This window comes from Sapajus apella, unplaced genomic scaffold (genome assembly GCF_009761245.1).
Source record: "Sapajus apella isolate SASKATOON/1434 unplaced genomic scaffold, GSC_monkey_1.0 scaffold221, whole genome shotgun sequence".
Lineage (NCBI taxonomy): Eukaryota > Metazoa > Chordata > Mammalia > Primates > Cebidae > Sapajus > Sapajus apella.
In genome coordinates, this window is record NW_022437161.1 from 392539 (window position 1) to 410278 (window position 17740).

Sequence of the window (17740 nt, forward strand, 5' to 3'; positions counted from 1 at the left end):
CACCTTGACAAGAACAGTTTCTGTTTAATGGAAGGTGCATAGGCTTGGCTGAAGTATGCTTAAGACAGAATAGGAGGAGAGCAATTGGACACAGTGACCGTAGACGACACTCTGTGGGAAGCTTGCAATCAGGGGGAACAGATAAATGGCACTAAGCAAGTAAAAGGAGTGAAGTAAACAGGTTTTTGGTATTTGCATTTTTTTAAGATGGGAAAAATAACACCAGTGGGTATGCTGACAGCAATAATGTAGTAGAAAAAGTCATGTAATCTGGATGTTACAAATGCTGTGAAATTATGAACTTGCTTTTTGATTTAGCCAATCTAAGTAAGATTTTTCTGTTGTGTGTAAGCAAAAAAACTGTCATGACCTTAGTGAGCGATTGGTTTGATATGTCTGACTTTTCTGTGTTATGCCAATTGTTGAGGTGTAATTTAAATATTGCTCTCTTTCACATGGTTTGAATGATAAACTATATTATCACAGTAATTGGATGGGAAGACTGCTTCTACAACCATAGATTCCAATCCTGGCCTGCCACTTATAAGATGTCATCTAGGATAAATTACTTAGCTACTATATGTCATATGAAATGTCTTCTTATAAACATAGGGATAATAAAGGTACTTATGGATCAAATGAAGTAAAGCATTTAAAGAGCTTATAAAAGAACTTGCTATGTGGTAAAATTTCATAAATATTAAAAGTCTGCCTGCCATATGATAAAAATTCCCTTTTAGAGTAAAGAATGTAAACTGCCTGATTAACTGTTTTCCCTATTCACACATATAACCTTAAAATTAATTAATAAACATGCAACTAACAAAGCAAAATTATTCACAGCTGTACTTTATAGGTATGAAAACAGAGAAATAGATCATTTAACTAAAATACAAAGGAAATTAAAATATAATAGTTAATTTACAAACTGTGTCCAGATGCTTGGTGTATGGTTAACTTTATGTGGCAATATGACTGGGCTACAGGGTGCCCAGATATTTGAGCAAACATGATCCTGGGTGTGTCTGTGAGAGTGACAAGCTGATTTCATCCTTGCAAGGTCCACAGCACAGAATACAGTTGATCCATGGCAGACTTATGGAAACTGTGAAATGACAAATGTGTGCAGTTTTATGCCACTGTGTGCTAATTTTTTATGAAGCGATAGAAAACTAATATACAAGTATTTAAGTTATTTCTATATGGAATCTGTTGGGGTTAAAGTGATCCACTGTGTTATTTAAACCACTGCAGAGGATGAAGAATAATTTTTTGCTCAACCATAACCTATGTAGCTCTAATATGCAAATTAAAGTAGGTACAGCTAAACACACAGTGCTGAGAATGTTAAATGTTGTGAAGATTGATTGCAATACAGCTGCGAGAACAGGCAGCTTGAAGTGTGACAGCAACAAGGGGGGACACTTCCAGGTAAAACAGTTATCATTCTCAGTGTGAAGGGCTCAGATGATGGGGCTGCTCCTTCTGTCCCTGCCTTTTAAATGAGGCAGGGATTTCAGTTCCAGGATTCTCCTGTGGGGCCACAACAGAGAAGCAAAGCCACGGTAATGGCAAGCAGTGACTTTGAATTAAACTAAAATAACTTATTATGAAAAATGCCTGTGATAGACATTCCTTGAGGCTTTAGAGTCTCCAACACCAGCTAGCTCTGTGATTCAATCAGAGTTGATTCTAATTTATAAGAGGTGTATGTGTGTGTGTGTGCACGCATGTGTGTGTGAGTGTAAAACACTTCCCTTATAAATAACTGTGACAAATCTTTACAGACCACTGGCAATGCGGTTAAGATACGCTTGCATGATTTTCTGCATGAAGACAGCTGCAAAGTTCCTGAATGTTCCTAACTAAACCAGAGCCTACCACAGTGCATGAAACATGGGGACTTTCTGACTTTTAAGCCAGCTCCCATTTGTCAATAGCTTCTAGTACCAGTGTATTGCTGAATTCCTGGCTTCATAACTGATGTTGGCCTTTCTAATAATCTCTCAGTTTCTGAAATGTCCTCACAGCAGGATTAATTTAGAAATTCCCCTAGGATTTACAAGTAAAATGTGATTGTTTAAAACTAAATTAACTGCAGAGATTAATAAATGAATATAAGATTGCTAATCTGCTTCTTCTCCGATGAAACACCAAATGGCGGATGACGACTGTGCAGCGGGGTGGGGGGTGGGGGGGGACGCGAAGGCACCGGGGGCCCTGGGATGGGGAACCGCGGTGGCTTCCGCAGGGGTATCCGAGGCCAGGATCGCAGCCGTGGACGGGGCCGGGGCCGAGGCCGCGGAGCTCGCAGAGGCAAAGCCGGAGGATAAGGAGTGGATGCCTGTCACCAAGTTGGGCCGCCTGGTCAAAGACGTGAAGATTAAATCTCTGGAGGAGATCTATCTCTTCTCTCTGCCAATTAAGGAATCTGAGATCATTGACTTTTTCCTGGGGGCCTCTCTCAAGGATGACGTTTTGAAGATTATGCCGGTGCAGAAGCAGACCTGTGCTGGCCAGCGAACCAGGTTCAAGGCGTTTGTTGCTATTGGGGACTACAATGGTCACGTCGGTCTGAGTGTTAAGTGTTCCAAGGAGGTGGCCACTGCCATCCGTGGGGCCATCTTCCTGGCCAAGCTCTCCATTGTCCCCGTGCGCAGAGGCTACTGGGGGAACAAGATCGGCAAGCCCCACACGGTCCCTTGCAAGGTGACAGGCCGCTGTGGCTCTGTGCTGGGGCCTCATCCCTGTGCCCAGGGGCACTGGCATCGTCTCAGCACCTGTGCCCAAGAAGCTGCTCATGATGGCTGGTATCGATGACTGCTACACCTCAGCTAGGGGCTGCACTGCCACCTTGGGCAACTTCGCCAAGGCCACGTTTGATGCCATCTCTAAGACTTACAGCTACCTGACCCCCGATCTCTGTAAGGAGACTGTATTCACCAAGTCTCCCTATCAGGAATTCACCGACCACCTCGTCAAGACCCACACCAGAGTCTCTGCGCAGAGGTCCCAAGCTCCAGCTGTGGCTACAACATAGGGTTTTTATACAAGAAAAATAAAATGAATTAACCTTGAAAAAAAAAAAAAGATTGCTAATCCAGTTATTTAAGTGTTTAGGTGAGAGGCATAAACATGCAGGAATATGAAATCAAGCCTCTTAACCCACAAACAATGGCATTTTCAAGCACAGAAATGCATCACAAGGATTCAATCCTCCAGATGTGAGTCCTGCTCCTATGTCCTCTACTTTTTCTCCATGAAATTTCTTCTCTCCTTTTCCTCTTTTCCCCTCTTTTACTGCAAATACAACCTGTGCAGACCATAATTAAGAATTTACATTCTTTTTTGGGTTTGTTTTCCTTGGAGATGGTTACAAACAAGGACCAGTTTTTACTTGGTCTTTACATCTGCTCTATCAGTCAGTTATACTACATGAAACATAGAGGTATTGCAGAGGGTTTACTGAATAAATACATTTCATACTGAAACATTACAACAAAATCACCCACTTTCAAACTGTACACCGGTTGCTTTCCATATAGGTACCCTAAGTGTGGCTTTTCTGTATCAGGAGCCAAACAAAGTCTTCTAGAAGCTGGTAGGTGTCGCAGAACTATAGAGCAGATTCATTTGTCCAGGGGCTTCTACACGGTGCATAGCACAGTTTCCAGCACACAAAAAGTGGTAAATCAACATCATTTGACTTATTCATATATATATATTTTCAAAGCTGCCACCCCTAAATATATTTTGTAAACTAAACTAAATATTTCGCAGTAAAGGAAAAATACCATTTGTCATGCGTCAAGCTCTTATAAAATAGATAGATGATATTACAGCAGTATGGAATTTTTATATTTACATTAGTGGCTTTCAGAGACATAGGGATTTCTTTCCAAGACTATGTAAAATGTAGGGATAATGCTGACCAGTGCAGGCAATGAATTGTGATGCATGCCTTTTACATCCCAGCTCTGCACCTCCTAGCTGTGTGAACAGGTACAAGTAATCTATCCTTCTGAGTCTAAATTTCCTCATCTTGAAACCGAAAGAAAGGTTATGTCACAGGGATTTTATGAAAACTATCAGTAAGATAAGTAAAGCAACTAATACACAGTGGGTCCTGAAACAGCAATTCTTATATATTCTGATATTACAGTAAGGCAAAACCGTTTTCCCCCAAAATAATTTCTTAATTAAAATTTTGTGAATTCCACACAATAAGAAGTTCATCTGACCCAAAAATCAAGGATGCTTCCTTCTGAGATGTAGGCTGGTAATAAAGCTATTTGATCAAAGCTAAAGCGAAAGAAAATAATGTGATGGCTATTCCCTTATAGGATATACTACTGTAGTGTAGGAAAACTGGCAACAGAACTACTGATTTTCAAACTTATATATTTCAAAAATAAATAATGTGGAAAAAGGAGGAAAAGAGAACACTCGTATTTTTCCCATCTTGCACTCCCAGAGAATGGCTGGCCCAGAGCCCATGGTCAGAAATACTCTATCACGGTGGTAATCTCTCCAGAACTGGCTAAGTTCATTGGTGGTATGAGATGTTTTACCGTGGAACAGGGAATGCAGCCATCTTCCTGATCGCAATTTTGATACCAAACATCATGTGTGTGTGCCTTGTTGTCTTCATCTAATGAATCGGTGAAGTTTTAGAACAGCTTGGTGACCTTGGAAAGCCTGTTTTGCTTCTGATGAAACTGGCCTGAGCCTGTGGGTACACAGTGTCATTGATAAGTAAACTATCTTCCCTCGTTGGCTGGCCTGATATCTTTGTGGAGGGGAAGGCATCCTTCCAAGACCGGAATTCTCTCAGACAGGGACTAGCTGTGCATAAAAGACCCTCCTCCAGATCCAGCCTTATCAAGATCTTGAAGCAGTTGCAAGTACCAATCATTTTATCCCTTCACAAGGACTTGAAACAAACTCCATTCCTCTGCATCTGCAGAAATTAGCATTGAATTTTTCAGCATTCGGCTGAAGGAGCAGGAGAACAACCTCTAGGATGAGGAGCTTCTGAACCTGTTAGGAGATGGGAGGTGAATTTTGCAGAGGTGTGTGTGTGACAGAAGGGGAGGGGAGCAGAGAGAACTGCAGGGGCAAGTTAAGTAGCGGGGGTCTGCCTATACTGCCATCTTTGTGGGGTGTTCTCATCAATGAGCTTGGAAGTTTCCACCTCATTCAGATACTTCCTAGCTGTCAGATACTGGGCAAGTTACATAATGCCTTAGATCTCAATCTTCTCTTTTGAAAATAGGAATGACAACATTGCCTTTGAAGGGTTTTCATCGGTGTTAAATGAAAAAGGTACATGAAGTGCCTAGTGTAGCCCATCCATCGTTCTGTGTCCTATTACACAACAATTGCTTCAACTTTGTTTTCGACTTTTTCATGACATTGTTCTGCTTTCATTGCATTTAATTATATAATCGTGTTTCTTTCTGAAAGCCACTGTCTTATAAAAATAAAATACGATATTTAAATTATACTATATGTCCTGCAAGACAAAACCGAAACCATTAAGGTGATGAACGACTGAGATCTGGAAACATCACCTCAAGTCATGCTGTGTGGTAGGAACTGTGCTACCCTGTGTAGATGCCATGGAAAATGTATCAGACTTCTGTCCCTCAGGTATCGTATGGCGGCCTTTCAATGGCATCTGGTACCTATAAGGTACTGGATTCTGCCTAGGGCAGCTGGTACCTATATGGTGCCAAAACAAATGGCAACTACTGGAAAAACTACAGAATGCAAAGAGAATGTTTTCCCTATCAGTCTAATTTTCAAAAGAATAGTTAATTCAACAACTATTCAGTAGTGCCCTTCTGGTTGTATCAGAGAATGTGGATGGAGGGTTTACAATGACCAACAATACACAGCCCTTTCTCTCACAAGTCTCCCATCTAGCACAGGAGACAAACACATTCATTACATCCACAGGTATTTTCTGAGTGACTCCAATGTATGCTCAGCAGAGATCTGGGATGCTTGGGATATACCAGTGAGCAAGAGAGAAAGATCCCTACCATCAGGAGCCAATATTCTAGCAGGAGCCATTATCAGCTGGAGAGAGAAGAGCAATAAACATAAAAAACGTAAATACGTAGCCTGTTAGGTGCAAAATGCTATAACAGAAAGGAAATTTGGGCCAATGGAAAGGGGATCAGGAGTATCAGTGACAGGGTGGCAAAGAAGAGTGGTTTAGCAATCCATCATAAGGTAGCCTGGGTAGACCTCATCCAGAAGGTGAGAGGTGATCACGGTCTTGAGGTGAGTGAGGAAGTCATCCTTGTAGATATGGGAGAGTATTCCAAACAGAGGGAATGGCTAGAGCAAAGGCCCTAAGGAGGGAGGGAGCCTGCCTGACACAACCCAGAAGCTGCCAAGTCCAGGTCCACTAGAGATGTGTGGCCCATGGGGAGTAGTAGGGGCAAAGTCAAAGACAAAATGGGCTAGATGTTGTAGGGTTTCGTAGGTTTTGTAAGCATTTAACTCTGATGCATAAACCCAGAGGCACTAGAAAGGGTTTGGGTTCAGAATCAGAAGTATCTGCAGTGTAGAGAAAAGGGAAAAGGAGGGTGACAGCAGTGAGGCAGGATCAGGTAATGAAGTGGGAGAAACCAAGGCATGCTGCATCTTTATGAAAGTGGCAGTGCTCACCAGGACGTGACAAGTCTCTGGATCACTGTGGCCACATCCATGACCTGTGTACATCTACGCCATTGCTCACAAAATCACAAATGTAGCAGTTCTTTATGCATCCTATCATTTGGCCAGGAAACAAACAAAACAATGAGGGAGGTTATTTCATATTCCATTCATTTTGTATTTAAGACCTTTCTAGGGAATTAGCTAGTGTAGACCCAAAATGAAACCACCTTTCTGTTTGAACAAGAGTGTCCTAGGTACATGAAGGAAGAAAAATTGGGGAACATATGAAGGTTGATGTGAAGGACACAACTTGCCCCGCTCTCCTTTGGTTCATTCATATTTCATTTAATTTTGCTAATTAACAGTATTGGCATAATAACAACTATCCTTTGTGATCCACATAGACTCTGTCATCATTTATCATTCAATCAATATATTTTAAATCCCTACCGGGCACTAGATCCCGGGCACTGTGTTGACTCAGAGGAGAACAGACATGTTTCAGGCTGGTTCCCAGTCCTCAAATTTCTCACGAGCTTGCAGACACATCGTTACAGAACTCCTTAATTAAAGCTATGACAGAATTAAGTCAAGGAAGCCTGGAAAAACAGAGGGGGTTACTTTAATCCCAATGTAAATGATGAGCCAGGACAAGGTCAGGAAAGCTTTCTTGGGAGAGGTGAGGTTATGAGTAGGTAGTCCTATTATCCCCCTTTACACTTGAGAAATATTAAGGTCAAAGATATTAACTTGCCTTAATTCGCCTAAGGCTACATAGCTACTGAGAGAGCGGGATTTAAATTTGTTCATTTGCATTTTAAAACACCATTTTTTTTTCTCATGGACTACTACCAAAATCACTTCCCCTGGCTCTGCTTCCCTTAAGCATTCTGAAAGTTTCTCAGGTATGTTCCAGTTCCTCTCCTGATAGCTGGGCCAAGCTGTGAGTACCATGAAACTCTGAGAAGGTCTTTAACATTCCCGATACCAGGTAAGAGCAGTTTCTGGAGAGCTCCTCTCTTAGGACTGTACTCCACTTAAAACTCAGAAACGTCAGCTGGCGTGGCTTTCTCACTAAGTCAAGGACCCAATTTCCCTGAGGATGTGTCTACTGTTCCTGTCAATTGCCCATCTACCTGCCCCTTCCTAATTAAAAAAAAAAAGAAAAAAAAAGAAAAGAAAAGAAAAAAAAAAAAAAAAAAGGCAGAAACATGTATCCCAGACTTGTTGGTTTCAGGGTAGAGCCTCTGAGCTTTCATCCTAGGGTTTCTTGAAATTTACATGGAAGCTCTATTCTCTTGGGTGCCTGGATCTTCCAGGCAGAATAAAACAAAAAAGGGGGAAGACCATACCAAAAGGAATGACATGCACTGTCTTTGTCAGCAACTCTTAACATAAGGGAAATATGCCATGGTGAATGCAAGATGATTACCTTTGGACTCAGACAGACCAGGGTGTGGATTCCAGCTCCACCACTTTCTGGCTTGCTCACATTAACCCATCTCAGCCTGTTAATCTGTTTAAGGGGATTTTGATAGTTTTCAGGTTTGTTGGTACAAAAATATTAAGCTCATATAAGAAAGCAGACCATCCATAAATCAACATCAAGACCTGGTGTGATGACAGCATAGAATATCTCTGTTTCTGTATCACTTCATTGCATTTTATCTCGCAGGAGAAATCAAAGCCTCAAATTGTGAAGTAACATGTGGAGGTGACACAACAATTATTTGCTGGGAGAGAGGTACTCACATGCTCTTTTCATAATATTGTTGAGAGGAAGAATATTATGATGGAAAATACCTTTCATTGGAGTCAGTGAATCTTACCTACTTAATAACTTATCCAAGAATTCAACGCTGAATGTCATCAACAAAGGCCACAACAGCCATACCTATGGATAAAAACAATCATTCTCATAAGACATGTTGATTTTGTGAGTGTGCAGGCTATGAAGGCATGAAGCCTTAAACTCAAATACAAAGTCCACTCTAAATCCTCATTTTCTCTTTTATAAAATGGACTTATGAACTGCCTCTCTCCCTAACAGTTAATGGGATAACAGTTAAATAGGATGCAGGGCATAACACACGGCCTCTCACAGGGACTGTATTCAACAACGTTAGATGTCTTAACCTCATCCCTTTCTTTCTGACTCAGGGAAAGTGAAATGCCAGTATCTTTAAGTAGACATGACATTTCTACAATGAACAATCTTCTCTTTCTGACTGTTTTTGGTTGATTTTGATGGATGGTGTCAACGGTTGGAGCGGCTAGTAGTCAATGCATAACAAAGTGCCCCCAAATTTTATGCTTTAGACAACAGTAAACTATTTTATTGACAATTCTGCAGGTCAATAATTTCAGCTGGTCTCATCTGAGTGGCTTATTTGCTTTTCATGGGTAGCCTTAGTTATGCATCTGCAGCTAGTGCACTGTTATGATCTAAATAGTTCTGCTTGTGGACGAATGGTCTAGGATGGCCTTGACCATATGTTGGGCAATGGGTCCACTGTCAGCTGGAGTGAATGGGAAGAATCTGCCATAGGTAGCTCATCTTCCAGCTAGCCCAGCCTTCCTCACATTGCTGTTACAAGGTTTCACGAGGAAAAAGAGAGGTGACACCCCAGTGTGCAAGCACTTTTCAATTCTCTGCTGGCTTCTGTTCACGTTTGCTATCGTCCCACTGGACACAACAAATTGCATGGCCAAGCCCAGAGGCAATGACAATGTAGAAGGCGATACAGGCTTCCATGAACAAACTGCAGTTTCACTGTGACGGTCTATTACTACAGTGATTCCTGAATTACGCTGTTCATCACTGGAGAAATACTTAAATATGCAAAACCACACAGTGGACTGCTGTTCTCTTAAAAGTGATTTTCACTCTTGTTACATAAGTCATAGCTTTTCTTGCCCTATTACTATATTATTATAGATGAATAATAAAGTTATTAGGCTGTCCTTGCATTGCTATAAAGAAATACCTGAGACTGGGTAATTTATAAAGAAAAGAGGTTTAATTGGCTCACAGTTCTGCAGGTTTTACAGGAAGCTTGGTGCCAACAGCTGCTCAGCTTCAAGGGTGGCCTCAGGAAGCTTACAATGGTGGCAAAAGGCAGGGGGGTGGGCAGGTGCATCACATGGCGAAAGCAGGAGCAAGACAGGGGAAGGTGCCGCGCACTTTTAAGTGACCATATCTCGTGAGCACTCGCTATCGGACAGACAGCACGAAGCCATGAGGGATCCGCCCTCAGGATCCAAACATCTCCCACCAGGCCCCACTTTGACCACTGGGGATTACACTTTAACATGAGATTTGGGGGAGGACAAATACCCAAACTATGTCAGCTGTGAAAGTTTGTAGAAAAAGTAATTTTAAAATTCCCTTGGCGTTGTATTAAGCCTGTTTTAAGTTGTGGATGTCCATATCCAGACTTTTCCAGTAGGGTTTCAGTCTGTGCCTCTTTCCATGTTACAATGTCCTATTCTTCTTCTCTGCCACAAATACTCCCCTTGGAAGAGACCTATTGCACAGGCACAGTGTGACGTAGAACTGATGCTGATGGAATAGACTAGAAAATGGCAGCTCTTTCTTGTCAGACAAAGGAGATAGTACCTGGCAATTTTGAAGTAGCCCCGCCCTGTGGCTGGAGCCTGGATTGGCCCCTCCTGCCCTCAGACACCACACCAGTCTGCTAGGTTGGCTAGAGTGTCTTGTGATTTATTCAAATCATGTTTCAAAGCTCTGAGTAGTTCAATCATTTTGTGCTACTAAGTCCTAACCATATTCTTTAGGACCCCATGGTATTTTATTTATTTTGTGGTGGTTGATAGTGCACTTTGGGAGTCCGAGGTAGGTGGCTCACGAGGTCAGGACTTCGAGACCAGCCTGACCAATATGGTGAAAATACAAAAATTAGCTGGGTGTGGTGGCGCGTGCCTGTAATCCCAGCTACTCATGAGTCTGAGGCAGGGAAATCGCTTGAACCCTGGAGGCAGAGGTTGCAGTGAGCCGAGATCAAGCCACTGCACTTCAGCCTGGGCAATAGAGAGAGATTCCACCTTAAAAAAAAAATCAAACTGTAAAATAACAGGGGATCTCCTCGTGCATGGTTTCCCAAACTCCAAGCGGAGCTTATTCAAAGAGAAAGATAGCGAAGGGTGGAGTTTGTGGAGAATGAGAGATGTCTTGGGCTTTAATGGAGGACTACTAGATGGGTGGTGCTTTGGTCCTTAAGGTGTACGTGCATCGAAGTGGAAATGTCTGCAAAAAGGAGGCGAGGAGTGTATCAATGAGGAAACTGAGGCACAGAGTGTTCAGGCAGGTTGTGAACAGGGGTTTATGAAAAGCATTAAATTACTGGCTGCGCCAAGATGCTCGGCAAGGTGGGAACCTGTTGAAGAAATAAAACTGCATCATGTGACTCAGCAAAGATGCACGGCTACTCTTCCTAGAATCCCGTGGGTGGTACTGACAACACCCGGGCCCAGGTCCCATGAGTAAGCCAGAATGGTTCATCATGGGAGGGGATGATAATGACGATGCCCTTGCCCCTGTCCTGTGTAAAACGACTGTATGGTCGGTTTCGTGCAGCGCGGTGGGGAGGAAGAGGACAAACGTCCCGCCGCGCCACAGTCGCGTTTGAGTCAAAGGCACACGTGGAAGCAGTCGGCCAGAGGCACAAGGCCATGAGGTGAATTTCGCGGTGAATTTTGCCGTGCGCTAAAGAGGTTCCCGGCCCAAGGGGTGCGCGGCGCCTGCGCAGTGGGCCCGAGGCATCACGCGCTGCGGGAACCGGGAGACCCCCGCCCCCTGCACATCGCCCTCCACAGCGAACGCGCACGTGAACAGGAGCGAGGATGAGCCCGCGATAGCGCCCCACCTCGCTCAGCCGTTGCCCGGCAGCAGAGGGAGGGGGACGCTCCTCCGAGACGCCGGTGGGCTCGGTGGAGAGTCGCGGGCTCGCGGGCTGCGGCGCCTCCTCCACTCCGGCGGGCCCGGGTCCGGCGGGCCGCCCATCTTACTGGCTAACTGGCTGACTGACGCTCCTCGCCGCCCCCGCCTCCGCCCGCGCCCCGCCCAGCCTCATCTCTCCCTCAGCTCTCCCGGCTCGCGGGCAGACTGAGGCGCCTCTCGCTCCCTGCCCCTCGCCTCTGCCCTTTCTCTTCCCGGCACCTCGGCTGCAGCCCACAGCAGCGAGCGGCTGGAAGAGGCAGCCTCGAGGATGAAGTGCAAGCCCAACCAGACGCGTACCTACGACCCGGAGGGGTTCAAGAAGCGGGCGGCGTGCCTGTGCTTCCGGAGCGAACGCGAGGACGAGGTGCTGTTAGTGAGTAGCAGTCGGTACCCGGACCGCTGGATCGTGCCGGGCGGGGGCATGGAGCCCGAGGAGGAGCCGGGCGGTGCGGCGGTCCGAGAGGTGTACGAAGAGGCAGGAGTCAAGGGGAAGTTAGGCCGGCTCCTGGGCGTCTTCGAACAGAACCAGGATCGCAAGCACAGAACGTACGTGTATGTACTGACTGTCACCGAGCTGCTGGAGGATTGGGAAGATTCGGTTAACATTGGCAGGAAGCGAGAGTGGTTCAAAGTCGAAGATGCCATCAAGGTTCTCCAGTGCCACAAGCCCGTGCACGCCGAATATCTGGAGAAACTGAAGCTGGGCGGCTCCCCAACCAATGGAAACTCCATGGCCCCGTCCTCGCCAGACAGCGATCCCTAGTATGTACCACTCGCGCCCGCGCAGACTTCTGTTTGTCCGCCTCGCTTAAAACGCATCCCGCCCGGAGCACCTCTCGTGCCATGTGCGGTCTCACCGGGAGGAGGGAGGCTTCTTTTGTTTCCTTGGCAGACCCTCTGAATCACGCTTGCAAACTGTCTCCGTTGCCAGGCCCTGTTTTCAGACAGTTCGCACGTTTTTCAGATGCTTTCAAAATCGCTTCTTGGTTACGCTGTAAAATGTTTCGGGAAGCCTAAGCCGCTTGGGGTTTTAGGTGCCTGAACTGCTCACCCTGCTTTTGGGGGGTGTGTGTGGCTGCTTGGGGTTTTAGGTGCCTTAACTGCTCACCCTGCTTTTGGGGGGCGTGGGGGGGCAAGGGGTGTGGGGGAGTGTGTGTGTCTGCCTTTGCGCCTTGTGATGTTTTTGGTTCTTTTACATTTCACACAGATTCACGGGTGAGCCTGCGTGCGCATCTTCATACCAGTCTTGTGGTTTGTTTGGTAGTGGAGGCCTTTAAAGTCTTACCAGCTTGGTTGTGTGGGCATCTTTTAGTATTTTTTCCCCTTGAGTTGTTTTCTCCTTTGCAGCGTTCGCCCTTGTTGTCGGGGAGCCCTTCCGTGGTGGGAGTTGGTTTAAAAGATCAGTTTTGAATTTGTTAAAAAATTAGGGAATTCTACCTCTTGTGCCCTTTCTGCACTCGACAGTCACGTTAGCTTCAGAAATGGGATCTCATTTGCCCCTTTCAGAATTTTTTTTCTATTTCTATGTAGACCATTTGATTTTCAAAAATTTTTCACGAGTGGTAATTTTTCACTGCTGACTTCAAATGGCTCTTTCCCATGTAGATTAACCTTATTGAATTGATGCTGTTGGGGATCTGCTAGCTAAACACATCTTACCACAAAAACTGTACTCACAGAATTTGATTTCCCATGCTCAACTTCCAACTCCCATTGCCCCTTCCTGGATACCATAGAAGAACCATGGTTCTCTCAATTTAAGTTCGTTTTTGAAAGAATCCCTCCCATATTTGAATGCAGTGACATTCAGATTAAACTTCCCTGACTCCCAGTAACCACAGGAATGGAATCTTTTATGGTGATTACATTCCAACTAAGTTATCTCTAGTGTTGCTCAGCTGGTATAGAGTTGTCAAACTATTAGGATACCTTAACAACCTCTCAATGATAGCGAATAACTGTTTTGTCTCACAGTACCACCTTTTCTGGGTGCCAAATTTAAAGCTCTCACGTTTGCCTCAATACTTGCTTGAAGTCAAGAATCCCATCTAAAATAACTAAATCTCTCTTCTGGAGCTTCCTCTGTTCCCCTAGCCATGCCTGAAATTAGGTAGAAGGAAAGCCTGCTTTGTGGAGAGGGTATTCAAATGAAAAGATCATTCCTAATTTCTAGAACAACCTAGACTATGTCATATCTCTTAAACATTATTGATAGGTATTTGGGGTCCCTTGATTTTTTTTGGTCACTGTTAGGCACTTCCTATTAAGAAATTTGGGGTTTTGCTATGTAAATTCTAGGTTCATCTTCTGGATCTCATCTCCCATGACATTTGAGTAAAAGCCTAGTTTTTGAAGAGAGTATGGGGGGGGGGGCAAGCAGGGTGGCTCACGTCTGTAATCCCAGTACTTCAGGAGGCCAGTGCAGGTGGATCACGAGGTCAGGAGATCGAGACCATCCTGGCTAACATGGTGAAACCCCATCTCTACTAAAACTACAAAAAATTAGCCGGGCACGGTGACATGCACCTGTAATCCAAGCTACTCAGGAGGCTGAGGCAGGAGAATGTCTTGAACCCAGGAGGCAGAGGTTGCATGTGAGCAGAGATAGCACCACTGCACTCCAGCCTGGGCAACAGAGTAAGACGCTGTCTCAAAAAAAAAAAAAAAAAAGTATTCTGCAAACCAATAATAAATGTATGTGGATGATAACTAATTTAAATATTTTGTTATTCTACAAATTAGCTTTTGAAAAGATACAATCATTGGTAGAACTGAATATTGCGACTCTTTAAATCTTTGATGCCACTGCTTTTAAAATGAGATCTTTTCCATATATAAAATATATCTAAGTAAATTACATTTAGTTAACAAAATTAATGTTGTCAAAGGAATGAGAATAGAAAATGAATAGCTTTTAAAAGCCGAGTAAGTATAACTCATATTCTAAATTATGCAGAATTATCAAATATTATTTTCAAGAATTATCTTTCTTTGTATGGAAAAACATGTCTTATTTTTAAAATAAACTTTTTAAATCCCACCATTTGACATTTTCTATTCCAATAATCCAAATCAACTATCAGATATTATCAGTAACCTGAAATTTGTTAAAGTATACACTAACAGCAGAGAAATGGATTATTATTTTATTTCATACGTAAGACTACCTCCAGATAAAATAACACAAATACCTGGGAGGTTTATCTTATATATGCTATTCTTAGAGATAATAATATGCAGTTTTAAGTTTTGACTTTTGAACTAAGTATTTGAAAAATACAAAAAGTACAGTGTTGATAATAACCAACTCATATGAGTTGTTAGCCTGTAAGTATTTCTTGTGTATTATTCTGTGTCATTTGGATTAAGTATTACTACTTACTAGGAATTCCTTCGAAGTCCAGATATCTTCAGTTTATGTGATTTGTAAAACTCCCGAGGCTTTCATTTCTAAATTAACAACAAAACATTTTACAGTTACCATACTTTAAAATAACCTTTCAAGTCACATAGGTAGTTTTTGTTAGTTCAGCCTAGAAAAAAGGGGGGGGGGGGGGAAAAGCTTTTCATTTTAAAAGAGTAATCCAAAAATGTCAGGGTAAAATAGTTGACACAGAGGTAATCCAATGGTGTCTATAATCTGTATCCTCTAAATGTTTGATGCGCAGTGGGATTTTCTCCTTACAGACTCATTACATAGTACTTAAATATTATTTATGTGAAGAATGAAGTAAAAATGTACAGCTGAAATTTTCAGCTTATACCCTCTCAAATAAAAACAGTACACTGATCAAAAGTAATTAAGACTTTCAAATATTATGTAGAAATTTGTTTTCAGCATGTTTTTAGAAGACTGATTCCCTACCCCTATCCCCCACTGAGCAAGTGCCTACTTTTTCTTATCCTAAAAAAAATCTGAAGAAGACATGTTGGAGTAAAGGTAATTTCTATATGCTTGATGTAGAATTTACTGTGGATGGTTAACATATTTTCTAAGAAACCTATGTTCTGTTGATCAGGTCACCTTTTAAAGAAGTAACCCTGAAAGGGATGAAGTGTGGCTATAAATATTTTTAAGCCCTTTATATAGTTTCATTTGAGAGAATCATTGTAAAGATTTCAACATTTTTGTATTTAGAAAAATCAATAAAAATTGAAGTGTGTATGTGGAAGAACTTGTAAAGTAACAGCAACATTAGAAGGCCCTTGTGGGATAGATGATTTAAAGGGCTCTGATGCTGGAGCTGCTCCTTGTCTCACTTGCCTTCAAGTGAAGTTCAATTGTAAGGAAAAACATTTCTTCCTTCAATAGTTGTTGACTGGGAAAAGGGAGGTTAGAGCTTACAGTACTAACAGCTGGCCAGAGTTTTCTTTTTCAGAGTTCCTTTTGTGGAAGCACCAGGCAAAACAGATATTCTCAGCATTATTCTCATATTGCAGTCATCTTTCTGAATGACTCTTGGCCTATTAGAATAACTTTTTGAGGACTAGGACCCAGACAGAATCCTCCCCATATCCTCAGAGCCTAGAATAGTAGCTGGAATTTGGAGACATTTGTCATTGATCCACAGATTAGAAATGTCTACTTCAAGTGTATTCCTGATTTCTCAGCTTCATAATGTATCTGGGACAATCTGTTATTCCCTCAGGCTCTCGTCTGGTCTCACAGTGGAACTACACTGGATAATTCACTGAAGGCTTTTCCAATTCAAAGTGGTTGGTGAGCCATAGTAGGTGTTCAATAAATATTTGTTGACTAGAGGAATTGATGAACCAATAAAACCCTATTAATAAGATTTTTTTTTTAGGTGAATGGCATAGATGTTGTTCAGATTTACTTTGAAAGAATCAAGTATGTGAACCCAATGATGAATGGAATTGTGAAGCACAGATGAGCTATTTCGCACTCCAAGGACACAGCTCACCCTATGCTTTTGGACACTTCTTCCCTGTTTATTGCAGTAACTGTTCTCCAGGTTGTTGCACTACCACTGTATCTGTACAGAATTCTAACTTGGCACCTGTGGCCTTTTTTGTGCTTTTATGATTATGTGTCTGTATTTGCCACCAGATTATATGCCCTTGAATGCAAGGAACTTGTTTCCTTAGTCTTTTTTATATATCTAGCACATATGATATTGCTTAGAATATGGTAGACATCACTGAAGATTTGTTTAAGTAATTCATATTTTGTAATTATACTGAATGGTTAAACAATCTGTTTCTAATCTGTCTAGCATATATGTGACTTTTGCTTACAAGTGTCACACAACTGCTTCAAGGCAGCTGTGAGATAGTAGAAAGCAAAAATTTGTCTGTGTCATCCCAGACATGTGCCTCCAGATGGCAGTATACTACACCATCTATAAAATATATTAGCAAAGCCAGGCACAGTCTTGTGCATCTGTAGTCCCAGCCACTCAGGAGGCTGAGGCAGAAGGATTGCTTGAGCCCGGGAGTTTTAGTCTAGCCTGGGCAATATAATGAGACCCCGTCTCCTAAAATATTTGCCCAAGCATTGAACCTAAATTTGACCATGCCCCTAGAAATAATTCCTAGTCTTTAGAAAATACAGAGGGCAGAGAAACATTATTTTATACCATGGAGATGAGATCAGCAGAATCCAGACTATAAGAAACTACAGAACACATGACCCAGTTTCTTCTTTAAATAATTTACAAGGATAAAAGAAAGAGATGAAGGATGAACCTATATATTAAAAGAAATTTAAGAGACATATTAACCAACTGTATGGATCTTATTTGAATTGTGATTTGACCGAACTGTAAAATGAATACATTTATGAGACCACCGGAGTTATTTGAACATTGGTGAGATATTTGGTATTAGGATAATGGTTTTATCATTATGTTAGAAAGAAAGATCCTCATCTACGTTCTCAAACATTTGTGGTTGAAATGATATGATTCCTGGAATTTGCTTCAAAATAGTAAGTCTGGCTGTTAAGTGCATTGGAAATACTGATGAAGTGAAATTGGCCATGATAATTGTTGAAGCTGGGTGGTAGCTAACATGATGGTTCATTATATATGTTCATCTCTATTTTTGTATGTTTGACATTTTCCATAATAAAGTTTATAAAAATAA

The 17740-nt window shown here is 42.5% G+C and overlaps 1 protein-coding gene and 1 pseudogene across 2 annotated transcripts; both read left to right on the forward strand.

Annotated features, from left to right (window-relative positions):
• Positions 1–2219: 2219 nt before the first annotated feature.
• LOC116544562 lies at positions 2220–3090 on the forward strand (annotated as a pseudogene). Its single transcript, XR_004265948.1, has one exon. The product of XR_004265948.1 is annotated as a 40S ribosomal protein S2 pseudogene (transcript).
• An 8409-nt stretch (positions 3091–11499) lies between these two features.
• LOC116544566 (diphosphoinositol polyphosphate phosphohydrolase 3-beta) lies at positions 11500–17740 on the forward strand. Its single transcript, XM_032271026.1, has 2 exons — positions 11500–12394; positions 16441–17740. Coding segments are annotated over exons 1-2 (495 nt in total). The 5' UTR covers positions 11500–11900; the 3' UTR covers positions 16442–17740.

Bases quoted from the DNA above. Each gene is read 5' to 3' on its own strand.
- LOC116544566 (XM_032271026.1), top strand. From the start codon at position 11,901: ATGAAGTGCAAGCCCAACCAGACGCGTACCTACGACCCGGAGGGGTTC.